The sequence below is a fragment of the Girardinichthys multiradiatus genome, chromosome 15, assembly GCF_021462225.1.
Source record: "Girardinichthys multiradiatus isolate DD_20200921_A chromosome 15, DD_fGirMul_XY1, whole genome shotgun sequence".
In the NCBI taxonomy this organism is placed as follows: Eukaryota; Metazoa; Chordata; class Actinopteri; order Cyprinodontiformes; family Goodeidae; genus Girardinichthys; species Girardinichthys multiradiatus.
In genome coordinates, this window is record NC_061808.1 from 2670700 (window position 1) to 2698115 (window position 27416).

At 42.6% G+C, this 27416-nt stretch overlaps 1 protein-coding gene across 4 annotated transcripts; it reads left to right on the forward strand.

The window, feature by feature from the left end:
• Positions 1 to 630: 630 nt before the first annotated feature.
• On the forward strand, positions 631 to 25102 carry kidins220b (kinase D-interacting substrate 220b). Of its 4 annotated transcripts, XM_047388825.1 has the most exons (30): positions 631 to 795; positions 3197 to 3353; positions 3998 to 4096; positions 4213 to 4311; positions 4393 to 4491; positions 4574 to 4672; positions 4899 to 4997; positions 7589 to 7786; positions 7867 to 7965; positions 8808 to 8906; positions 9031 to 9129; positions 9418 to 9595; positions 9807 to 9971; positions 10066 to 10245; positions 10323 to 10488; positions 10580 to 10731; positions 11992 to 12281; positions 12681 to 12821; positions 13101 to 13338; positions 16605 to 16696; positions 16802 to 16946; positions 17029 to 17191; positions 17277 to 17455; positions 17794 to 18029; positions 18423 to 18545; positions 19824 to 19853; positions 21917 to 22054; positions 22132 to 22230; positions 22312 to 22542; positions 22628 to 25102. In XM_047388825.1, the coding sequence occupies exons 2-30, from the start codon at positions 3222 to 3224 to the stop codon at positions 23783 to 23785; spliced, it is 5226 nt and encodes a 1741-aa protein (XP_047244781.1). In that variant the 5' UTR covers positions 631 to 795; positions 3197 to 3221; the 3' UTR covers positions 23786 to 25102. The 4 variants fall into 4 exon arrangements, with proteins under 4 accessions (XP_047244781.1, XP_047244782.1, XP_047244783.1 ...); XM_047388826.1 differs by lacking the exon at positions 19824 to 19853 and having other exon boundaries at positions 632 to 795; XM_047388827.1 differs by lacking the exon at positions 18423 to 18545 and having other exon boundaries at positions 632 to 795.
• Positions 25103 to 27416: the final 2314 nt, after the last annotated feature.

Genomic DNA, 27416 nt, shown 5'->3' on the forward strand with positions numbered 1-27416 from the left:
TGTGCAAGCGTATTTACACACCTTGAAGTTGATCCACTTTTTGTCACAAACACACAGACACACAACAGGTAGTGCATAACTTTGAAGTGGAAGAAAAATGATGCATGATTTTAAAAGTCTTAAAAATAAGGTTGATGAGTGACGTGTGTGTCTGAAAGGTTCAGAGTACACCTGATAAAGCCTGCTCTGCTACCTATATGATATAAGAGCTATTATTGTCTATTATTGCCTTATCTTATCTTGGTTACATAAATCCATTTGCAACTGTCTAAATAAGCAAAAACACAAAGCAAATAATAAAAATTGTATAAAGTTGAAAAAAAAAAACTCTTACATCATGTATTTATGTTTGAATATTTATAAATATGTAAATATTGTAATGTCACACGGCATTATAATAAAAACATATTTAAAATGTTTATCTGACAAGGTTATGTTTTTAGTGGAATGTTTAACGTTAAACGTAGACATACAGAGAAATAAATAAAGGAGGATTGTCAAGTTGTCGGAGATGAAGATGTTGGAGTTTGTTATAATTTTTGCAGGAAACAACTATTACGGGGGCTTTTATCTTGACAGGATCAGGCGGAAGTAGAGTCCTTGTCTTGGCGGATGACGCATCGGAGGGCTGTGATTGGCTCCTGTTCTTGTTATTCTGATCAAGATGGCTGCTGTTGTCGGGGATGGAGAATAACTTCAGACTGTCATCTGAAAACAGGCCGAGGACACGCAGCTAAATCCCGAACTCCGAACCGGAACCGGACTACTTAAACTGAAACCAGTTCTTTTCTGAAGGTAAAGCTCTCCCTCTCCGTTCTTCCTACCGTCAGCATCCTTCTCCTGTCATCGATCAATTATTGATCAGCACTTGTCGTTGAGGAATCTGTCGGACTGAATCAGATTCTCGCTGATGTGTTGGTATTTTCCGCCGCAGCGGAGGTTTTTTGCTGTCATTTTTGATCATTTTTAGTGTAATTTGACGTGATTTTCTGCGCTTTTCGTGGCTTCGGGCGGTAAATCGGTGAATGCGTGACAGCGTGAAGGTTGTTCAGGTTACAGCCGTCATATAACACCGCTATAACACAGGGGCTGTTATTAAAGGACGAGGCGTGGCTTCATCCTGCTGTGATTAGAGCCATGCAATTATCAATATTAAGCGTATTATTATTAAAATCAATAACTGCTTTCTGTTTGCGAACAGATGATTTTTCATTATAATGGCAAAAAAAAAAAAAAAACCCAAACACAATTAGATAAAAACCATAAATGATGAAAATAATCAGGTGTACAGAGGAGGGTAAAATAATGTAATGCTAACAGACACAAATATATATTGACTGATGATATTTCCATTCAAATGCACCTGATTTTTTTCTGTGAACAAAGAAAACGGAAAATATGAGCAAAATATACAAAATAAAATCATTACATTCAGAGACAGAATGAAAATTACCACCAGAACCATGAAATTATTTGATTCTTTGGGACAGTTTTTTATCCTACGTGTTAAGTTTAAAAACAACAGAAATTGAATTAAAAATTTACACTTTTAGCTGCATTGCTCACATTATGCAAATATGACCTAAAAGGTTGTAATGATTAAAAAACTGAAAGAAAATATCATAAATAATAACATACTGGTATTTCCAGGACAAAAGTGTTTATTACCAAAGTATTATTGAGTTAAAATGGAATGAATGAGGGTTTGCTGGGTTGTTTATTGGCTGAATTTATCTCAGTATTATTAGATGCACTGGCTGCCAAGATAAAACCAAGTAAGCAGTACTAGAAACCCTAAACATCCGAATCTTTTCTATCTGTTTAGTTGACAGCAGGTGAAGGTATCTGTTTCTGGCCAGCTAATTGGTCAGGGTGTTTTCATTCTGCAGTGAGACTGAGGCCAGTGGAAGAGTAAGCGTTTGTTATCCTTATTAAAGGCCCCAACATTCTGATTACAGGTTAACAATGAGCTGAAGTTGTTTCTGTCTCTGAACAGGTAGTTACAGAAGGACGCATTGGGACAGATAAAATGCCTCAAATGGCCCCAAATTGCAGCATTTAAAGATTTTCCAGGGAAGCATGCGGTACTGTGCGCCTCCTCCCAGCGTGAGGGTGCACATTAAAGGGTGCACACCCAGTTTTCAAGTTTCAACACTCAGGGATCCAGTTCCTAGCTACCACTTTGTGAGTCAGATGTTAACTTAAAATCTGACCCATAAATGCAGTGAATGGCAGCTGCTTGTATCTGAATGTTTTACATTTTAAGTTTCGCCCACCTGCTCATTCCACATCAGAAGATTTCCATCCTGACGTGTTTCTGCTGGTACCAAAGTGTCTGTGGTGGAACTGGTTGACAGGTGGAGCTTCAATGGGTCAGGCTTCTCACATCATTTCTCAGATCGTTCCTGAAGCCTTTAAACAGTAAGGCGGGGGGGCGTTATGTGAAAGACCACCCTGCCATCAGGGAATACTGCTGCCATGAAGGGCTGGACGTTCAATCATTGTTGTTGTGATTGATTTTAATCTAAACTGTAACACTGCTCTGTATGTTCCTCAGAAAGTCCTGAGAGATGAATCCATACTGTTTCCTGCCTTTTCTCAGCAGCTTCTGAGGGAAATCTTCCTGACGTTTGGTGTCAGACTCAGAAATGAGGAAATAAGTGGAGGAAACCAGGAACAGATGTGACAAAAAGAGCTCTTCCTCCCACATTAACATTCATTCTCTGTGCTCTATCTTTGTATGTGAGCCATGTAGGCTGTTGTCATGGCGACAGCTGCACATTTTATCCTCTGTCTTTGATGGAAAATGAGTTCCTACCCCCATCCCGCTCTCAGTCAGCTGAAGTGTTTATCAGCGGGCGAGCAGAGGCTGCAGGTCAGCTTAGGTCTTCATGTCTGCTGCTGAGAGACATGATGAAGGTCTGAGTGAAGCTAGAGCTGCAGCTTTACCTCAGCAGGTTGAAACAGGCCCGGACCACCGCTCAGTTACAGTGGTTCTGAAACATTCGTTGATCATCATGTCTGTAAAATATCTGTAGGCCGTTTTGTCTTCTCCTCTTGAGGACATAAACCTTCTGGGAGGAGGTCTTGGTGTAGCAGGAAGCTTGGAAGTCGGTAATCTTTCAGTTTTCAGCTTAAAAACCAAAACACTTCAGAACTCAACAGGAAGTGTTTAAAATACCTCCATCTCCTGCAGGGAGACACAGAAACGGGCCGCAGACATGGACACCACCACATCCATCAAGATGACCACTCTGGCCATCCAGAACCTGTTCAGCTACGTAGAGGAGGAGAACCTGGCCGCTCTCAAAGCTCACCTGGACCGCTTCAAGGAGGTGGACGGTCGCAGCGACGTACGTACCGCTCAGCATCACCGCCTGCTTTCAGGGTTCTGTTTGTGACGTATTTACGTCAGACAGGAAGGTTACTTTATGAAACTAAGTAGTTCATTACTCAAAATTAAATATTTTATTCATTGTTAATTAATAGTTCAATTTATTTATCTTACAGGATGATTTGTTTTTCAAATTTTTATTCACTGTTTTATTTCAAATGAAGATTTGAAATAAAATGTTATTTCTCATTATTTATGTTCTTACTAACTAATTTATTTATTTAAGTGTATTAATTAGTATATTTATGTCATTATTATTTTATCATTAAATCTTTTTATTAATTTATCTCATTAATTTGAATGATTTAATATTAATTATTTACTTGATGAATTACTTATTTAATAAAATATTTTATTCATTTAAATTAAATAATATATTTATTTCTTGATTTTTAATTATTTGGATTAATTCATTAATTAAACGAAGTGTTGGTGTGTTTTAAAATAATTAAGCGAATTTTTTATGAGTCTCTTTTGCTTTTCATTTTCCTCCATGTTTACTGTTAATTCTGGGCTGTATTTCTTTGTCCTGCTGGTATTATACTTGTCAGGTTGGGTCCTTTTTCCAGTGTTTGGGTTTGTTAACTTGTTTTCTGCGTTCAGAACGGTCAGACGCCTCTGATGCTGGCAGCGGAGCAGGGCAGCCTGGAGATCGTCCAGGAGCTCATCAGGAGGGGAGCCAACGTCAACCTGGACGACGTGGTGAGCAAACCCAACGCCTCCTCAAGCAGATTCCCCTTTTTTTCATGCCTTCCTGTGTGGTTGCTAGGACAGCTGCTGTTTCCGTAGTAACACCGCCTCCCCGTGTGTGTTTTCAGGACTGCTGGTCGGCTCTGATCTCCGCAGCTAAAGAGGGTCACCTGGAGGTGGTGAAGGAGCTGCTGGAGAACAGCGCCTACATTGAGCACAGAGACATGGTGAGAGCAATGGCTCATGGGAAACGTAGTTGGAACAAAATTGATGTAGATGTTTGTTTAAGATGAAGTTTTGTGGTTCAGGGCGGCTGGACGGCGCTGATGTGGGCGGCATATAAAGGACGTGTGGAGGTGACCCGGCTGCTCCTGGAGCACGGAGCCAACCCCAACACCACGGGACAGGTGAGGCCCTCACTCAGGCTGTTTACACTCACACTGCTGCAGTGCCTGCTCTGATCTCCTCCTTTTCCTCCTCTCTGAGCAGTACAGCGTTTATCCGATCATCTGGGCTGCAGGACGAGGACACGCCGAGATCGTCAAGCTGCTGCTGCAGCACGAAGCTAAAGTCAACTGCTCAGATAAGGTGACATAGAGAACCTCCAAATACAAGAAACAGTCTGAGCTCCAGAGAGAAAACTGGAGTGAGAAGACAGAATTAATCATTATCAGCAAAACGACACAAACAACTTAGAAACTAAAGTAAAAAAAATGAGCTCAGAACAAGAGAAACGGCTGTAAGCCTCACAGACTCACTGCTGCTGTTGGAGTTTTTCACCTGAACAAGATGTCGCTCTGTGTCTGTGTTACAGTACGGCACCACTTCTCTGATCTGGGCCTCCAGGAAGGGACACTACGACTGTGTGATGCATCTGCTGGAGAAAGGAGCCGACGTCGACCAGGAGGGGGCGGTATGAGCACACGCAGCTGCTGTTACCACAGCAACACATCTAGCTGTCTCATCAGCAGATGATCAGATCACAGTGAACAGCAGTGAGAACAGTTGCTCACTAAAGTCCTCACGCCTCTAAGATGGCAGATTTTAGTAGAAGAAAACTTCTATCCTGTTTAACTGAAACCCAAACATGTTTGATGGAGGAAAGATCCTGATTAAATAAGTGTTCACACCCTTAAATAAATGCTTTGTTGCAGCACCTTTTGATTCAGTCTCAGCATTCAGTCTTCTTTGGTTGGAGTTCGTAATCGCCCTGAATCATCTTGACTTGATAAAGTTTCCAATTCTCTCAGATTGTGAGGACATCTCTAGTCTGCAGCCTTCCTCAGGTGATCCCGCAGGCTCTCTGTCAGGTTTAGTTCTAGATTCTGGGTCGGCCATTCCAGAACTTTTATATCCTCCTATGAAGTCATTCTTTTGTAGATTTAGATTTATGCTTGGATTCACTTTCATCCTGAAAACATTTTTTTCATCTTCAACTTCTTAGCAGACATCTGGAGGTTTTGGGTCAACCGGACTTGTATTTAGAACTGTTAATAACTCAATCCACCTTAATGAAAACCCCAGTTCCATCTGAAGGAAAGCAAACCCGCAGCATGATGGTGCCATTGCCATGTTTCACTGTGGATTCAATTCAATTCAATTCAATTCAATTCAAAGATACTTTATTGATCCCTGAGGGGAAATTAGAAGTCCAGTACAACCCATCCAAACATACATCATGACACAAGACAAGGAGAGACGGGTCACCGAGGCTTTGCTGCCCACTCACAGGCGCTGCCCTTGCTAGATGAGAAAAGAGGCCACATTAGGAAAGTAGAGGGAAAAAATCATATTTCACACTTTATCTTTAGCAGGATACAGTTTGAGATTGTAAAAAACCTCAGAACAAAGAAGCAACAAGTTGACAAAACAACATCATGCCGGGAACGGTGAAGGTGGTGTGAGGAGGTGTATATATTTATCTTGAGCATGTTAGTGTGTGTGTAAGTGAGTGTGTGTAAGTGAGTCCATGAAGCACTGTCCCAGAGGCCATTGTCCTTGATGGTACGTTGAAATATTCATCAACCGGCCACAAAGTTCTGAGCAGGTCCACAGATGTCCTCAGGGAAGGGAGGGAGCAGAGGGAGCAGAGCGTCATGTTTACTTAACTTCCAGGAGAAGTTGAAGATAGCCAGCCATCAAGGCCATGCAGGGGAGCCAGATTCAGAAAAACAATAATTATTTGGGTTAAACTGACTCTTAATTTTCCATCAGCCTTGAGAGTCTCGCTGGTTCTTCTCAAAGGCAAATCCAAACACCCAAATTCCAGGTCCTTTCTGCCAGATCCGAGTGAACAACTTTCTCCAAGATTTATCCCATTTCACCCCTGAGTCCAAGAACCGCAACCTGCCTGCGATCCTAAGGATCACATCCAGTCTGCGATTCAGCTCACGTAACATCTCAGTCTGAGTGTTGATCGCTCTGAAGATCCCATCATACATGCCAGGCAGCCTTACAATAACCAGAACAGCTGCTGACATTCTCCAAATTTCTCGATATGCCAGGTAACCGCTGACTCCAAAAAGCAGAAATCCTGATATCAAACATCCAATTATTTACACATCTTCCACATCCTCGACTGACATTATCGACAAACACACAATCCTCCACTTCTGCCAGGAGTCCATCGTGTATCCAGAGAAAAACGTCCAGTCCGGACAAGTTGGGCTCTCCTTCACCCTGTCTTCTCATCGAGAAAATTTAATCAATTGCATTGAGAGACCAGCTGACCAAATCCATAATTTGGAAGAATTTGGAAGATATGCAAAAAGAGGCTCCAAAAAAAGACAAGACACAGAGCTGAAGCAGGGCAGATATGATGTGATTGGTTTTTTGGTATCTTGGCCTGTTTTTTGTGCCAAACATGAAATTTGAAATCGCGGCGCAGAAGGTCCAGTTTGGTTTCTTCATAACATGTTCACCTCCAGGCTTTTTGGTGATTTCTTTCCTTTTCTGGATGTTTTCTTCAAAAGAAAAAGCTTGAGTCTTGAGTCCTACATCTCATTCCAGGAGCCTGTTGCTGCCTGTAGAAGACATCCAGTCCTTGTTGGAAGGTCCTCCAGCTGCTTTAAAGTTGCTGTTGGACCTGAACCTGACTCATATCTTTGTAAAGGAAGCACCTTTGGGATCTCACTGAAAACTGAGGTTTCAACTAAAAGACGTCAGGAAACTCTTGCTTGGGCATCTGAACTTTAATCATGGTTTATCAGACTCATATTGTACCAGAGAAGACTGAATGCCCAAGATCAGTCAAACACTGAAACAACAAAGAATCATTTTAACTCTGTTCACTCAACCAGATATTCTACTATTTTATTATTTTACATTCTGGTTTTTTAGTTGACTTTTACAGGAAACAGTTCGAAAATGATTCCTCTTGGTCTGGTTTTGCTGCATCACCTGACATTGTACCAGGATTGTGTAGATTTTTCAGATGAAGCATGACTCTAATTGGTTAGGGTTGGTTTATTTATGCACTGAAATAACAATCTGTGGTCTCTTTAGAACTCCATGACAGCTCTGATCGTGGCCGTGAAGGGCGGCTACACGGAGGTGGTGAAGGAGCTCCTGAAGAGGAACCCTAACATCAACATGACCGATAAAGATGGGAACACGGCGCTCATGATCGCCGCCAAGGAGGGCTACACTGAGATCGTTCAGGACCTGCTGGACGCCGGGACATACGTCAACATCCCCGACCGAGTGAGACAGCGACCATTAAAGGTTAGGTCTCCTGTGCTGCAGTTAGCCCAGGGGACCTAACAGCAGCCTGTGTGTTACAGAGCGGGGACACGATTCTGATCGGAGCGGTGAGGGGAGGCCACGTGGAGATCGTCAGAGCGCTGCTGCATAAATACGCTGACATCGACATCAGAGGACAGGTGAGGTCAAACGGGCAGTTAAAGGTCAGAAAGCACAGCAGCAATGTCATTGTTTTTCCACATGGTTCCTAACACAAATGGTGCTCATAAAAGTATTCACACCCTTTAAACCTTTCCTAATTTCATCTCATAGCAACCACAAACTAATGTATGTTATTGGTTTTGTGTGACAGACCAACAGAGGCTGTGCATTTCCTTTAATGCTTTAAAAATCCCCTCTTTCACTTCACATTATTCACTACTTTGTGTTGGTGAGTCCCACAAAATTCCCCCAAAATACATTCAAGTTATTTCGGAAAGATTTAAGGGGTGTCCTTATAAAGATTCTTATAATTTATGTAAGAGTGAAAGTTTGACCAGAAATCAGCTTTCCTAAAATATTTCCTGGGTCTTCCTGCTTGGAAAACAAACACAAAGAAACCTGAAAGCTTCTTCAGCTGAAGTAGGTTTAAGGAGACGAGGACCCCTGCTGGTTGAAGATGAAGGTTCAGGCAGCCAACATTTAATGAGGGACTTCCTGTTCAGGTTTTTTGGTTCCTCAGCCCAGAGCAAAGGCAGCAGAAACACTACAGTCACTCAGACCATAAACATGAAACCTTAAACAGGCGTTCTATTAAAATAAAAGTGATCAAATGGGAAAAACCTAAAAATGCATAAAAACTGAGATTTCTAATCTTGGATGTTAGTTAATTACAGCGCCCCCTCTGTTTGTATGATTAACTGAATGACATCCTCTCCTGTTTAGTTCAGTTTTCTGTGTTTTTAATGTGGATGAAATGGGGATTTGTTACGACCTAACTTTCTGATGTAGTGTCACTGACGATGCGTTGCTGCGTTTCCAGGAGAATAAGACGGCTCTGTACTGGGCCGTGGATAAAGGAAACGCCACCATGGTTAGAGACATCCTGCAGTGTAACCCCGACACGGAGACGTGCACCAAGGTGAGCTCACCTGCTGGGAATCTACTGGGTTCCATTGAGCGTCTACTGACTGGGGTTTTAGTTCCACGTTCAAGCCGTTAAATCACAGCCTGTTAACGATCTGTGTGCATGTTCTCCGTGACAGGATGGAGATACTCCCCTGATCAAAGCCACTAAGATGAGAAACATTGAGGTGGTGGAGCTGCTGCTCGATAAAGGAGCCAAAGTGTCGGCCGTGGACAAGGTGGGAGCCTCAGAGCCACATCCGCAACCAATATCCTCTATTAACAAATATAACAGTAATTATAACCAAAGAATCAACTGAAGATGCAGCATTGTTACAGTTTTACTCATTCAATTTATTAAATAGTTGTGTGTAAAGTCTTAAAATGCCTCAATCAGAGGAAAAATATGTTCTCTTTCAGTAAAACCAAAACTTTCCTATTTATTTTCCTTACAATTTATTGAAAAAGTTAGATGTCAGTCACTTTTGAGCCACAACATTCTCCTCCTTTCTGTCCTGTTTTCCCAGAAAGGAGACACTCCACTGCACATTGCCATCCGCAGCCGGAGCCGCCGCCTGGCCGAGCTTCTGCTCCGTAACCCCAAAGATGGCCGCCTGCTGTACCGACCCAACAAGGCCGGAGAGACGCCATACAACATCGACTGCAGCCACCAGAAGAGCATCCTCACCCAGATCTTCGGGGCTCGTACGTTGGTTTTTTTGTGTGTGAAATAAAGGAAATGTAACATTTTTACCCACAGTACCACACCTGATAATGATGTGATCAGTTTCTAACCTTAACCTGATTATAAACACATCCAAACTACACGGAAACATAAGGAAAGTTTTACTGTTTCAGTTGACTTCAAGGTTCCTATGACAACATTAAAGATCCCATGTGTCCCCTCCCCCTACAGGTCACCTTTCCCCCACAGAGACCGACGGCGACATGTTGGGTTACGACCTGTACAGCTCTGCTCTGGCCGACATCCTGAGCGAACCCACCATGCAGCCCCCCATCTGCGTCGGTCTGTACGCTCAGTGGGGCAGTGGCAAATCCTTCCTGCTCAAGAAACTGGAGGGTTAGTCCACACACACTCACACACTCACACACACACAGACTCAAAACACACTTCATTTACAGGAGTTAACGTCTCTCGTCCTCTTCCTCCTCAGATGAGATGAAGACGTTTGCCAGGCAGGAGATTGAGCCGCTGTTCCAGTTCTCCTGGCTCATCGTCTTTCTGTCTCTGCTCTTCTGCGGTTCTGTCGCCATCGTCCTCGGCTTCACCGTTGACCCCAAGCTTGCCATGGCGGTGTCCCTCAGCCTGCTGGCTCTGCTCTACCTTTTCTTTGGTGAGTCAGGACTTCTGCTGTGATTTATGCTCTGCTTCTTTAGAGCTGGTATCTGAGTAGATTTGTGTATTCTGCAGTGGTCGTATACTTTAGTGGGCGAAGGGAGGGCGACAACTGGACTTGGGCGTGGCTGATCAGCACCCGCCTGGCCCGTCACATCCGGTACCTGGAGCTGTTGCTGAAGCTGATGTTTGTGAACCCGCCGGAGCTGCCGGAGCAGAGCACCAGAGCCCTACCTGTTAGGTAACACTGATCACACCCTGTGGATCATACGGGAAATAAAGGAGGAGGTCCTGAGAGCTAATAGAGATGGTGCCACTGATTTCTCTTGCAGGTTCCTGTTCACAGACTACAACCGTCTGTCCAGCGTTGGAGGAGAGACGTCGATGGCGGAGATGATTGCAACGTTGTCGGACGCTTGCGAGAGAGAGTTTGGCTTCCTCGCAGCACGTCTGTTTCGAGTGTTTAAGACTGAGGAGACACAAGGTAGGACACACTGGATATCAGCTGGGTCACAGATATGCCTCAGATGGTTCCCAGTTTCAATATGGAGTTCCACAAGGTGCCATCCATGGCCCCATTTTATTTGGCTTGCATTTGTTAAAGTATTTAGATGTAGGTCTTAACCAGTTTGATCAGTCAGTCTTTTACCACTCTTCATTTTAATAAATATAGGCATTTAATTTGCTAAAGTTTAAGCTAGCATCTAGTTTTAGTGAGTAGACGGTAATTGCATTCAGTCATATTTTGAAATGGTATTTGTGCTCTCAATCAAAGGTGACAAAACAGCAAAAGTCACAATATCAATAAAGATATTTACAAGTTTCGGTCTTTGCAGATATTAAGTTATTGGTATTAACAGAAACTATTATAATGTGTTTTCCCTAGTTTCTCTAACTGATAGTATTTTGTATTAGCAATCAAGACCTTCTGCAAAAGCAAAATTATTTATTTCTCCGAAACATTGAAGATCCATCCATTTTCTAAACCTGCTTCGTCCATATAGGGTCATGGGGAGCTGGTGCCTATCTCCAGCTGTCTGTGGGTGAGAGGTGGGGTCCAGCCTGGACAGGTCGCCAGTCCATCGCAGGCCTTTAAATCCTCTTGTCTAAATGTTTGGGTGATATCTGATTTGAGGTTACAAATCAGTCATCTCTTCTCTTCCTGCAGCCGGTACAAAATGCTTCCACGTCTGTGGGTTCATCTATGATATGTAAATAATAAGTAAATTTGATGGTTCAATAAGCCTGAATCTTCTGTTTTGGTATTAAAGGAAAATCCGTCTATTTAAGGAGGAATCAAACATAGTGAATAAAACAAAAAAGAAAGTCTAGTTTCCATCCATTCAAGCAATTTTAACATTTTAATGTTTTACCACAAGTCCTAAAAATCTTTATAAAATGATTCGATTCAGCCTCAAGTGAACAAAAACACAGAAAAATCTAGACTGAAATATTTAATAAACAAAGATGAAGCTAAAGTAGAAAAACCAATAATAAACGTATTTAAAATCAATTTAAAAGCTTTGATTCCTAACACAAACAGCCAGCAGGGGGCAGTAAAGATATGTTTAATCCTTTTAGGGAGCTTTGATGATTTTTATCTGCTTAATGTTACTGACTCCATTATGGTTTTAGATTCACCTTGGTGGGTTTTACATGACGAGGACATTACGAAGAGTCTCCTTAATCTGAGGGACACAAACAAACTGAGCCTACAGCTCTTCTTCTCTGCTCTTTCCTCCAGGTAAAAAGAAGTGGAAGAAGACCTGCTGCGTGCCGTCATTCATCCTCTTCATCTTCGTCCTGGCTTGCCTGATCACCGGCATGGCGCTGCTGGCCGTCTTTAAGGTGGATAGCGAGAACCAGACGGTTAACGCCGTGCTGATCGCCATCGGCAGCGTGGTGGGCCTGGCCGTGCTGCTCAACTGCAGGACGTGGTGGCAGGTCACCGACTCGGTGCTGAACTCGCAGAGGAAGAGGCTGCACGGCGCCGCCAACAGGATGCACAAACTGAAGAGCGAGGGTTTCATGAAGGTGAGACGGGCTTTTAAAGGAGCATTCCAACAGTAACCCATGTCTGAAGGAGTGTTTTTACACCACTGACATTCCTTTTTCAAAGTGATCTCCTCTGACTTTAAAAACAGCAAACTGCACTGACTCCTGTTCATCTTTTTACCTCTGAGACTAAGCCCTTCTTTTCTTTTGACAACATTTATTCAGCAATGCTTTGGGAACATTGGAGTATACCTGACGTCAAATTAGGGAACCTGGTAGCAAATTCTGATCCTGCAGTAAATATATCACGAAGTCCATAGAACCCTTACTGGGTTTGAAGACTTTTTCAACAGAATGATGATGTTGTTTCCAAACATTTGGCCTCCTGTGCAGATTCCTGATGGTCCTCCTAAAACGTTCTCTGGTTTTATCCTACAGGTGATGAAGCACGAGGTGGAGCTGATGGCAAGGATGGCGAAGACCATTGATAGCTTCACACAGCATCAAACCAGGCTGGTGGTTGTCATCGATGGTCTGGACTCCTGTGAGCAGGATAAAGTCCTCCAGATGCTCGACACGGTGAGAATGGAAACAAGGAAAATAAATGAAATCCATAAATGTATTATTCCTTCTTTTTGTAACTTTTTCAAATAGAGCCGGTTTAATGTTTATCTGTTCAGCAGAGGCAAAACTAAAGAAGCCGGGGCTTAGCATGGTGCCTTGAGGAACTCCTCGTTAGAATTAGGCAGCAGTTGAATGATGGCTGCTGTCCCAGTTGATGTCCAGTGTGCCTTACCATAAACACTCTGAGAGGACAGCATGCTGAAACCTTTCTGCTCTTGGCTCATCCTTCTCCAGGTACGGGTTTTATTTTCTAAAGGCCCGTTCATCTCCATCTTCGCCAGCGACCCCCACATCATCATCAAAGCCATCAACCAGAACCTGAACAGCGTCCTCAGAGACTCCAACATCAATGGACACGACTACATGAGGAACATCGTCCACCTGCCCGTCTTCCTCAATAGCAGAGGAATCTCCAATGCCAGGAAGATGTGTGCCGCCGCGCCTGCAAACGGGGACGCCGCCAACTTTGAAGGTAACCATGACAACTAGAATGATGGTGACAAGAATCTGATTATTAATTTTTTTGTAGCAATTTAGAAACAATACTTTGACTGATTTCATCTCAAATGTTTGATGAAAGCGATATAATATAATATCCTGGGCCTCCTCCCGTATATATAATATAATATAATATAATATAATATAATATAAAACAATATAATATAATATAATATAATATAATATAATATAATATAATATAAAATAATATAATATAATATAATATAATATAATATAATATAAATAATATAATATAATATAATATAATATAATATAATATAATATAATATAATATAACATAATATAATATAATATAATATAATACAATATAATATAATATAATATAATATAATATAATATAAATAATATAATATAATATAATAATATAATATAATATAATATAATATAATATAATATAATATAATATAATATAATATAATATAATATAATATAATATAATATAATATAATATAATATAATATAATATAATATAATATAATATAATATAATATAATATAATATAATATAATATAAAATAAAAAAATATAATATAATATAATATAAATATATAATATAATATAATATAATAATATAATATAATATAATATAATATAATATAATATAATATAATATAATATAATATAATATAATATAATATAATATAATATAATATAATATAATATAATATAATATAATATAATATAATATAATAATATAATATAATATATATAATATAATAATATAATATAATATAATATAATATAATATAATATAATATAATATAATATAATATAACATAAGATAATAGAAGATAATATAAAAATATAACATAAATAATATATATAACTATAATATAATATACATAAACATAAATATATACATAATATAATATAATAAAATACATAATATAATATATAGAATATAATATAACATAATATATATAATATATATAATAGACATAATAATATACTATAAAAATATACAACTCTACTCACATACTATAACAAATCTAACTAACATAATAGATATAACCTAATATACACTACATACAATATAACATAATATAATCTACAAATACTCTAATCTAATCCAATTACTATAATAATATACATAACTACATATATAGAATATACACTAATATACAAATATGAACCTAATATATACAAATATCATCATAATATCTATATAACAATAAATACATACTACATACAATAACGATAACATATCTCTATAACATAATCTAATATAATATATATAATATAATCTATAAGATAACATAATATAACATAAGATAATATAATATATCTACAACTAACATCTATACATAATAATATAATCAACTAATATAATATAATATAATATCATATAATATAATATCATATAATATAAATAAATCATATACAACATAATATAATCATAATATAACATACTATAATATAATATAAGCAATCACATATCATCATAAACTAATCTAATATAATATAACATCATATAATATAATATAATATAACCTAATCTACAAAATATAATATAATATAACATAATCTAAATAACTATATACCATACTCTAAATATCCTATCATATAATATCAATATACCCCTAATACTACATACTAATAGATATAATAAATACTACCCTACTCTAATATAATATAATATATAATATAATATAATATAATATAATATAATATAAATAATATAATATAATATAATATAATATAATATAATATAATATAATATAAAATAATATAATATAATATAATATAATATAATATAATATAATATAATATAACATAATATAATATAATATAATATAATATAATATAATATAATATAATATAATATAATATAATATAATATAATATAATATAACATAATATAACATAATATAATATAATATAACATAATATAATATAATATAATATAATATAATATAAAATAATATAATATAATATAATATAATATAACATAATATAATATAATATAATATAATATAATATAATATAACATAATATAATATAATATAATATAATATAATATAATATAAAACAATATAATATAATATAATATAATATAATATAATATAAAATAATATAATATAATATAATATAATATAATATAAAACAATATAATATAATATAATATAATATAATATAATATAATATAACATAATATAATATAATATAATATAATATAATATAGTCTAGGCCACGCCTGCGCAGTACATTAACCCTGACTCCTGAAAAGATTGGAAGCTAAATCATTTTTTTCTTCTTGTTTATGATGTTTCTTTTTGTTTGTTTATTAACTTAAAAATGAGTTTGAAAGCCGCCCCACACTGACTGCTGATGTCTTTCCACTTTGGCATTGTGTTAAAACACACCTGTCTGCTCCAGGGCAGCAAAATGCAGAAATAACGGGGATCACAGCCATGATGTTGACTAACGCACCTGAAGAGCAGCACCTGGCTGCTACTTCATTAACGGAAGCAGACAGGGGGGTGTACTTAGTTTTGTAGTATCAGTAACTTTGCTGGTAATATTGGTCCATGGTCTAAATCTAAACTTAGTTAAACAAGGTGTGTGTGTCTGTGTGTGTCTGTGTGTGTGTGTGTGTGTGTGTGTGTCTGTGTCTGTGTGTGTGTGTGTGTGTGTGTCTGTGTCTGTGTGTGTGTGTGTGTGTGTGTGTGTGTGTCTGTGTGTGTGTGTCTGTGTGTGTGTGTCTGTGTGTGTGTGTGTGTGTGTGTGTGTGTGTGTGTGTGTGTGTGTCTGTGTCTGTGTGTGTGTGTGTGTGTGTGTGTCTGTGTCTGTGTGTGTGTGTGTGTGTGTGTGTGTGTCTGTGTGTGTGTGTCTGTGTGTGTGTGTGTCTGTGTGTGTGTGTGTGTCTGTGTGTGTGTGTGTCTGTGTGTGTGTGTGTGTGTGTGTGTGTGTGTCTGTGTGTGTGTGTGTGTGTGTGTGTGTGTGTGTGTGTGTGTCTGTGTGTGTGTGTGTGTGTCTGTATGTGTGTGTGTGTGTGTGTGTGTGTGTGTGTGTGTGTGTCTGTATGTGTGTGTGTGTGTGTGTGTGTGTGTGTGTCTGTGTGTGTGTGTGTGTCTGTGTGTGTGTGTGTGTCTGTGTGTGTGTGTGTGTGTGTCTGTGTGTGTGTGTGTGTGTGTCTGTATGTGTGTGTGTGTGTGTGTGTGTGTGTGTGTGTCTGTGTGTGTGTGTGTGTGTGTCTGTGTGTGTGTGTGTGTGTTTTCAGTGGGTTGGCACGAGGAGTTGGACAGGAAACTGTCTCAGCACAGTTTGGGAGATTTAACGAAGCTTGGCAGTAAGACGACGCTGAACCGCCGGGTGAGTCGGACCGGGATGGTTTCACGAGATCTTTGGCAGGACGTTCATTAGTTCTCCTGTGATCTACATGTTTGTTGTCATGTGACTTGTGTTGGGTCGCTGCAGGACACGTACCGGCGGCGCCAGGTGCAGCGCTCGGTGACCCGTCAGATGTCCTTTGACCTGACGAAGCTGATGGTGACAGAGGACTGGTTCAGTGACATCAGCCCACAGACCATGAGGAGGCTGCTGAACATTGTCTCTGTCACAGGTGAGCCACACCCTCCTCCTCAGTGATCGCTCCCACCTGGAACCGCTCAGGTTTGATCCCGCCTCTGTCTGTCCGTGTCCAGGTCGTCTTCTGAGAGCCAATCAGATCAGCTTCAACTGGGACCGGCTGGCGTCCTGGATCAACCTGACGGAGCAGTGGCCCTACAGGACATCCTGGCTCATCCTCTACCTGGAGGAGACCGATGGAGTCCCAGACCAGGCCACGCTCAAGAGTATCTATGAAAGGTCAGGGGTCACACTCACTTCCTGGTGCTGCTTGCAGCCTGGCCCAGGCCCAGTAGGTTAACAGCTGATGCACTGTGTTCCTCAGGGTGTCGAAGAACATCCCCACCACGAAGGACGTGGAGCCACTGCTGGAGATCGACGGAGACATCCGCAGCTTCGAGGTCTTCCTGTCGTCACGGTCACCCATCCTGACAGCCAGAGACATCCGGACCTTCCTGCCCTGCACGGTCAACCTGGACCCCAAACTCAGAGAGATCATCGCAGGTCAGACCCAAAATTCTTTAACTGATACCAGAACCAGAGATCTACTCACACAGGATTGTTTTCCATCTGAGCCAGATGTTCTTTCTTTTGATCTGAGATGTTGGCTCCACTGACCCAGATTGTCTCTCCATCTGAGCAAGATGTCTTTTTACTCTGTTGAGCCACATTTTGTTCTTCTGATCTTGGATCTTTTGTGCAGATGTAGTTCTGTTTTGGTTCTAGTGGACCAACCCAGCAGTTTTCTGCATGCCTGTGTGAACCAGCTGTTCTCGCCTTGCATCCCGTAGATGTTTAAGTTTTGGTTTCATCCAGATGTTCTCACACTCATTCCGATCCAGATGTTCGTGCAGCCCGGGAGCAGATGAACATGGGCGGAGTCACTTACCCGGCCATCCCCCTGCAGGAGGCCCAGGCCCGCCCCACCTCAGTTTACAGCCAGGTGTCATCCACCTGCTCTCCCTCTGCCTCCTTCAGCGGACCCTTCAACCAGCCAGCAGGGGGCATCATCTCTCCACAGCCTCACAGCAGCTACTACAGCGGCATGGCTGGCCCGCAGCATCCCTTCTACAACAGGGTGAGTATAGGCCCCGCCCACGCACCTTATGGTGAGCCCCTCTCACCTGGCCAAGCGGTGATGTCATCATGTCATGTGACTTCCTGGTTTGGTTTCATTCATCATTTTTTATCATTTTATTTCTATGTTTCCCAGTGAATCTCTGCTGCCTCAAGCAGTCGACCAATCACCTTCGATGTTGACAGTCAGAGCCAATCAGCTGCTTCTTGAGATTCAGAATCTTTTTGCATAAATTAGCTCACAAACCTGATCTACTGAAAACCCTGTCATGCTGCAGCGTTTCCCTCAGAGGCAGCAGAGATTCGCTCCCTGATCTGAGTTTTTGTTTTCGGTTCCAACACCTCCATGAACGTTATTTTGATTTTCTCCCCGCCCCCTGCCCCGCCTCCTCAGCCATATTTCTCCCACCACCTTTACCAGCTGCCACGCCCATTCATGGCCCCCTTCCCACCACATCTTCATCTGCGGCTGCCTCCTATAAGCTACTTCAGCAGAGACACCGGCGCCGCTGCACCCGTAAGTACCAGCAGCTGCAGCAGGAACCCAGTTCCATGACATGAAGAATCAGTAGAGACGTGACCCGTCATTGAACCTTCAAATCCAATAGCATTAAGTGATGCTTTAGAACACAGTCAGGTTTGATTTCTATAAAATATGTTACAGATTAATCAGGATGAAGTTCAGGCTAACATCATGATTCTGGATCATTAAAAAACTGCAGACGGTCAAACAGATGATTCTGACCTGCATGTGGACCAAACAGGTCCAAATAGGACCGTTGCTCCCAGCTGCTTGACTGTTGTTGGGTCTAAATTATACGTACAGGGTCATATATATGCATACACAATATTATTAGTAATACCAGTAATATTTGGTTAAAGATTCTTTAGGAAGTGGCACCTTGACCTCAGTCTTTATGCAGCCACCAGCAAGTTGGCATCATTCTAGTTGATATTTGACCATTCTTCCTGCCAGGATGGGTAGAGTTCAATAAGGTTGCCGTTGGATCTTTGGGAAGGCCTTTCCAGAACCTTAGTGGACCATGGTCCGGTTGGAAAACCCAGCTGCGCCCAAGTTTCCACCATCTAGCTGTTGACTTTAGTTGGATTTGAAGAATTTGGAGGTAGTTCTCTGTCTTCATTATTCCGTCCATTTTATACAATGCACCAGTACGACAGGCTGTGACTCAACCCCACAGCATGATGCTGCCACCACCATGCTTGAGAGTTGGTAAAATGTTCTCAGGTTTAACCTTTTGTCATTGAGTCCAAACGGCCCAGTCTTTGTCTCCTCTGACCAGGAATCTTTTCTCCAGAAGACATTTGCCTGGTCCATGTATGCAACTTAAGCTTTGGTCCATCTTTCTGTCTCCTCCTAACCAAGGTCCTTTTGGACGAAGGTCTTTTGGAGAAACGTTTGATGATGAGATGAGACAAATATTGAGCTGCTTGGCCACAGTGATGAGAATGATGTTTGGAGGAGATAAGATGAGGCTTTCAAACCTAAACATCAATCTGATCTGACATCCTCTCTGAAGATGAGTGGACAGAAACTTTAAGAAGCTCCCATCATCAGAATTATAATCATCAGTTTATTATCAGGTTTGAGTCAGGAAGAAATCTGCAGAATTAGACCTCCTGAGTTTTAGTTTCTTCTTTTCTTCTTCTGTTCTCCCTCCATTTTCTCTCCTTCTTGTATCAGAGCTTCTAATGTTTGTTTTCAATCAGACTGATTGCTCACCTGATGTTTCCATCCCTCGCCTGTCTGTCTGTCTGTTCGTCCATCTTTCTGCAGTCTAAGAGTTCATCTTTTAAAAGGAAGCAGGTACAGAACCTTCTCTGACGTGATGTTCCCTCCGTCCCTCATATGTCCACAGAAATCCTCTGGAGTTTGGCTTGATTAGTGCGTGTTGATAGGGTGATGAGCATCCATCTAGCCGTTAGCAACGACATGAACTGCTGCAGTTCGTCCTTCCACTGTCTTTTCTTTAAATCCACTAAAGTAAAAACATCTGTGGGCGTTTAAACTCAGATAAAGACTTTGAAATCAAACTTTGGTTTAATTTGACTCATTTTAGGCTTTAATGCAGAAGGTTGTTTCTGAACTGAGACCCGCGAGCCTCCACAATCAAGAAGAACTTACAGACGTCAGATGAGACGGATTCTGTGGACATAAAGAGGCCGTGTTCCCAGTACTCACAGCATGCAACTTGTCTGGACAACCTGTAGCTTCAGTTGCACTTTGATCCTCTCACTCTGGAAACATGCTTTCACCTGTTGGGATACCGTACGGTGCAGGAAAAGGGACAAACGTCTGAGCAGCATCAGTCCTGAGTTTGTACTTTTTTCTGCTACCTGTGTGAAAACTGCCCCCCTGCACCCTGTCCTCTCGCAACCTGTCCCCCTGCACCCTGTCCTCTCGCACCCTGTCCCCCTGCACCCTGTCCCCCCTGCACCCGGTCCCCCCTGCACCCTGTCCTCTCGCACCCTGTCCCCCCTGCACCCTGTCCCCCCTGCACCCTGCCCCCCTGCACCCTGTCCTCTCGCACCCTGTCCTCTCGCACCCTGTCCCCCTGCACCCTGTCCCCCCTGCACCCTGTCCCCCCTGCACCCTGTCCCCCCTGCACCCTGCCCCCCTGCACCCTGTCCTCTCGCACCCTGTCCTCTCGCACCCTGTCCCCCTGCACCCTGTCCCCCCTGCACCCTGTCCCCCCTGCACCCTGTCCTCTCACACCCTGTCCCCCCTGCACCCTGTCCTCTCGCACCCTGTCCTCTCGCACCCTGTCCCCCTGCACCCTGTCCTCTCGCACCTTGTCCCCCCTGCACCCTGTCCTCTCGCACCCTGCCCCCCTGCACCCTGTCCTCTCGCACCCTTTCCTCTCGCACCCTGTCCCCCTGCACCCTGTCCCCCCTGCACCCTGTCACCCCTGCACCCTGTCCCCCTGCACCCTGTCCCCCCTGCACCCTGTCCCCCCTGCACCCTGTCCCCCTGCACCCTGTCCCCCCTGCACCCTGTCCCCCCTGCACCCTGTCCCCCTGCACCCTGTCCCTCCTGCACCCTGTCCCCCCTGCACCCTGTCCCCATGCACCCTGTCCCCCCTGCACCCTGTCCCCCCTGCACCCTGTCCCCCTGCACCCTGTCCCCCTGCACCCTGTCCCCCCTGCACCCTGTCCCCCTGCACCCTGTCCCCCCTGCACCCTGTCCCCCCTGCACCCTGTCCCCCTGCACCCTGTCCCCCCTGCACCCTGTCCCCCCTGCACCCTGACGCTCACTGAGGGTTTAGTTCAAAGCTGGAACGTTTCAGGTTAGAGGTCAATAGATTGAATCGATCTGGCTTCAGAAAATGTTGATGAAAACACTGAAGGTTTTATTTCTTTTTTAGTTTCAGCTTTAATCTCCTCTTTAATCCCCTAAATATAATTAAAATAAAGAATAAATTATGCAGTTAAAAATGTGTTTCTATCTATAATAATAATAATAATAATGACAAAATATTTTAATATGCATTATTTATTTTTATTTAACTTTCTGTCATTTAATTTTACACTATTTTATAGAGAAAGTCTAACCCTAACTGTATTTTACTGATTTTTAATAAATAAATTCTACGTAGAGGACATATTGAATTATGACCGTTCTTCTCCACTGTAACCAAATATGTTTGCATGATCCTGTTTGAATGTGTTGGTCTGCTGCTGCTTTCAGGCTCTTAGTTTTAGCTGGACTGAATCATCCTGATGCATTCAGTGTTTCTGGCAGCTAGGTACCGACCCGTGTTTCCGTAAATACATTAGTAATCAATGTGGAGTAAGTAGGTCTTATAAAGTTCTACCTGTTTATCCTGTAGCAAAGTCCAGTTTGTGACGGCTGTTTGGGTTTGGGTCTAGGGCTCGGCCTCGGTTGTGTCGGGTGCTCCTGCCGTCCTCCTCAGCTCCATGACGACAGACGGCGTCTGTGAGCGCGTGCGGCAGACCGAAGGCATTGACCAGAGCATGATCGCGCAGTACACCTCCACCATCAAGAAGGTTCGTGTTGCGACTTCATCTGACTGCAGCTTCACCAGCCTGAGATAAACGTCGCTGTTTTAATGTTCTGTCTCCAGGCGAACGTGAACGGCAGAGTTCTGTCTCAGTGCAACATTGATGAGCTGAAGAGGGAGATGAACATGAACTTTGGAGACTGGCAGCTCTTCAGAGCCACGGTCAGTATGAACACCATCCAGCAGGTGTTTTGAAACCCAGAGCAGGTCCAGGTTTAACTGGTCTCTTTCCTACCGCTGCAGATTCTGGAAATGCGTCACATTGAGAGTCAGGTGCTGCACGAGGAAAACGCCAGAGAGCAAGGCAGTGTCGTTGGTGGTCCCACGGAGCTCGGAAGACGAGCCATGGCGCCGCCTCTCGCTGGAGCCGCCAATGCAGACGCGTCGCCGATGTACAGTTTTAACCTGAGCTTCGAGGAGCTGAGTGGCGTGGGCCTGGACGAGGCGCCGCGACACGGAAACATGCCGTGGATGGTAACAAAGTCACCCTAAAACCACCAAACAGGGAGATAATGTCAGCTACCTCCTGTTAAACTGTTATTCCACCATCTGTTCTCAGGCGGGCGCTCACCGAACAGCCAGCATGACCAGCCTGAACTCCCAGGAGTCCTCCAACGACATCTCCAAGCTGACCGACAAGCAGCAGGCCGAGTACCGCGACGCCTACCAAGAGTACATCGCCCAGATGGCCCAGCTGGAGATGAGCGGAGTCGGGGAGAAGCCCGTCCAACCACAGCCAGGGCAGTTCATGACATCATCATCTAGGAACATGAACAAAGACAGCACTGAACAAGATGGACGCAAATCCTTGAACAAGAGAGGCAGCGCCAAGCCTGCAGCCGACACCACCGACTTCGCCTCCAGCGGCGACACTCTCGATCCAATCACCGAGGAGGACGAGAAGAGCGGATCCTCCAAGTCCCTGCTGACCCGCAAGCTGTCGGCCGAGAGAGGCGGGCTGTTCCAGGGCGCCGGCGACCTGAAGGTGAAGACCGGCGGCAGCAGCCTGCGCTACCAGAAGCTGACCAGCGACGACGAGGAGTCCGAGGAGTCCGACAATCCTCTGCTGCCGAAAGATTGCAAGAAGCTGCTCGACAACAAGCTGCCCGGCGGGTCGCTGGCGCTGAAGGGGAAGGACTACCTGTCAGACGCCATGTTGGATAAGAAGGACTCATCTGACTCGGGCGTGCGCTCCAACGAAAGCTCGCCCAACCACTCGCTTCAGGACGAGGAGGCTGACTTGTCACAGCTGGAAAGGGCCAACCTGATCGAGCTGGACGAGGAGAGCTGCGCCAGGAAGCGCGGTATTCCCAGCAGCCTGAGCGGCCTCCAGGACCCGGCCGTGACCCGGATGTCCATCTGCTCCGAGGACCAGTGCAGCCTGCTGGCCAGCAGCCCTGAGGAGAGCTGGCCCTCCTCCAAGAGCTACAACCTGAACTGCACGCCCAGCAACGTCACCCTGAACAACAACACCAACGCCCAGCAGGGCGGCCAGCCCCGTCTGCCTGCTGAGGGCTCCACCTCCTCCAACCAGACCTCCACCGTGGACGTCATCATTCCACCGAGCTCAACCAGCACTACCAGGCCGGGCCCCAACATCGAGAACGTCCGAGTGGTCCACCTGAAGAGAGGCCTGAAACCTGGAGACCCACCAGAGATCTGCACCGTGTCCTCCGACACCGTCACCTTCGGCGAGGAGCGCGAGAGCATCCTGTGACCTCATGATGAAGACGAAGGTGAGGCTCTCAAAGAGCCATCTTCACCTCCTCCCAAAGAGAAGCTCAGAGAGGTTGGAGAAGATCTGGATCTGAGGGAAAAAGGCCAGTTAGATGGAAGATGAGGAGATGTTTGAGGGGGTGAAGATCAGCTGTTGTAGTCGTGTTCGCCAGTAGTTGTAGTTGCATGCTGTGAGGTAGACATGAAGCTCCGTGGTGTCGCATGTTGTTGTTGTGATGTTCTCGTCTGCAGAAACACAGACCAGGGGAGTCCAACTCCAGTCCTCAAGGTCAGGTGTCCTCCATGTTTTAGGTGTGTCCCTACTCCAGGATCTCCAGTGTCCTGCGACCCAGGTGTCCTGAACCAGGACATGTGTCCTTTAGGACCGACTGATGTTTGACTCTCTGGGTGACGTAGATCCAGTTAGTTCAGCTTGTTTGTGTTGAACCTGTTAAACATTTTCGTATTTCGAGTTTTGTTCTAAATATTTTGCTGCTCGGTCAGAATTTAGTCGTCTTTGGTCGTTTAGCTGCTACCTGGACTTCCTGCTAAAATAAAAGTTAAATAAAAGAAATAAACAACAGCAAAAACTTGCAACTCGATGTTAAACCTGTGAAGGTGTTTCATTCAGAGCTGGTTTTATTCTGAGGAACTCTAAAGGTTCTTATCTTGAGGCTCATTTTGTGTAATGATGAAGGAGGAACCTTGGAGGAACCTTAAAAGAACCAGAGTTCCCTCAGTCTTTAACAAAAATGAAACTTCTGGATAAGTATAGAAAACATTAAACTTTGCATCCAGACTCTTTCTAGAAATGCAGAATCCGACTTTTCTTTGAGGGAAAATTTTCTGAATATTTTGTGAGATGAAGAAACAGTAAACAAGCCCATGATCTCAGTATCTCCTGATAATCCAGCAGGGAAAACCCGGTTATCTCGTCATAATGAGAGTTTTAAATTCTTCTCAACGTGAGTGATTCTAACTTGTTGCTTCAGATTTCTTTATTTCGAAGTAATTAAAGAAATAAACTGTTATTGTGAAGCTCACAGCCTCATTTTGACTGAAAAGGTCGAGGAAATATTCTCATTATGTGTTTAACCTCCCACAGAAAACCCGTGTTTAAAAATGAAGCAAAACAGGAAGTAAAAGTTGCTCCTTCAGAATAAAAGCCAGACTGATGAATAACCAAGTTCTTATTTAAATCTATGTTTATTGAAAATGATGTTGGTGTTGAAGCTGCCGTCTCCTTGGTAACGTCTGTGATCATGTGACTCTTGTTGTGGACAGAAATACGTAATAAAACCTGGATGTGTAACCATGACTTCCTGCTGTTTTTATGGATCATTTACATGAAAATCCATTTCCTTTTCAGAGGCTGGAATTTTGTTCACATCTATTAGTGACAAAATTCAGTCAGACTGACTAAATCATTTTCTTTGGTATCAAGATGCTCTGTGTGTTAACGAAGAGTTTAAACTAGGAAGTGGTACTACAAACTTCATAAATAATCACAGATAAGGTCAGTGGTCTTCCTCTTGACCTGTTTTCTCAGGAGTCGCTGCCTGGAGTTTCCATCTTTTATAACAGCTCACCAGACCTCTGACCTAAACCCATTCAGATACAACTGCAGCTTCAGCATCTTTTTAGCTGAGAAGAGAAAATCTATTTTTTTTCTGTGTAACTGCAGAACAAACAGCAGAAGGAGGGTGGTGTGTTTGTCCTCTGAAGCTGAATATTTGGCTGAGAGCCACTCTCCTCGTCATGCTTTGCATGTGTGAGCTGATGGAACGGAGTGAAGCTGCAGAGCTGCAGGTCCACACAGATAAGATGCAAACACCTGAACCTGCAGACGGCTCCAATTTTAAGAACAGAAATGAATTATTTCATAAATAAATGAATTTATGAACTGAAATAATTTTTTTAAATAATATTAAGATAAGGGGTATATTTCTTCTTTCAATAACAAACAAATCAAAATGAATAAATAAATAAATAGTAAAAAATGAATTTAAAAAGAAAGAATAAAACTGAAAAATAAAACCGGAAGGGTGTTATAGAACTGAACAGAACCCTGGGAAGTCTGAGCAAGATGGGTTCTGATTTTTTTTTTATTTCTGTGCTAAAAAAATAAACGTTAAAAACAAAAAATCCCTTCTTTTTTTAGTTTCTTTAATTTTTTTTTTTTTTAGGAGGTTTTGATTTATTTATTGTGTTTAAAATATCTGGGATCCGGGACAGTTAGTGTCCAGCAGGGGGCGCCACAGACCAGTTAACTTCCTACATTATTTGGACGGTAATCTCAAACAGGAAAGACATTTAAAATGTTAAACCTGTTTAAAGTTTAGTATTTACTGATCATTTCAAGAATGTCAAAGATACTTCATCAACACGATAAAACAAACCAGAGGTCCTTTCATCGTCTGTAGACATCAGTTGCTCAGTGTTGGAGATGTTTTCCAGATTTACTGATAATGGGATGATGAAAATCAGGTGTAGGAAGCAGGTTCAACCAGAAAGACCTTCAAAAACCTTCAGGATCCATACATTAATGTTGAAATATTTGAGAAATGCCTGAAAATGAATCAGAGTTCAGATCAGAGTTACCAAACTTGAAGCAGCGTGAGGGGAAAGCTGCAGGGTTTCAGGCCTCTAGAAATAGCATCTAACTGCTGTTTTGGTGAGATGTTCCAGATAGGGGTGACGTCTGACGGTAACGTTCCTGATCTGCTGCTGCACGTTGCCTGATAAGAGTGTTTAAGGTACAGGGAAAACATGCAAATATCTGTGGGAGGAAGGAGATAAGAGGCAGCGAGTTAAACTGTAGCACAGCTGCTCTCTGACCCACACACAATCTTCTGTCTGGACTCGAACCAGCGGCTCAGGATGAAGCTGTGGAGATGCAGTCCCAGCTGCTACATGTAGCCTAATGGAAGCTAAACACACTGATGCTCAGGGAGGTTCAGTCTTCAGCTGATGGAGGTTCCTCAGGTGGAACCACAGGTTGGCCTGAATCAGGTGCTGCCTTCTGAACGTTTCTTTGTTGACTCGCTACAACACCTCGCTCCTTATTAAATACAAGTAAATACAAAAAATCCGCTTTTTAAAGATGATTTTATCTCTTAAGGAAAAAAGGTCCAAGTCTGACCCTATGTGAAAAAGTAATTCCCCCCTTAGCCTGATAACTGGTTGTCCCTCCTTAGCAGCAGCTGCCATCCGGTGTTCATGACAGCTGGTAATGAGTCTTTAACGCTGTGGAGGAATTCGAACCCACTCTGCTTTGCTGAATTGTTGTAATTCAGACACATTGAAGAGGTTTCCAGCATGAATAGCTTGGTTAAGATCACCTAATAACATCTGCATCAGATTTAAATTCAGACTTTGACTCTGCCACTTCAAAACCTTTATTTAGTTCTGTTTAGCCATTTAGAGGTGGGCTTGGAGAGGTCATGATTCTATCAGGTACAGCCATTCATCCAGGTTATGAAGCAGCAAAGCTCCCCAGACCATAACACTGCCACCACCATGTTTGACTGCAGGTTTGCTGTTCGGTTTCTGACATGCTCTGTTAGTATTTCTAAAAGGTCCGCCTTTTTCTCATCAAGATTTCTTCTTGTAAATGTGAAACAGGTCTTTGT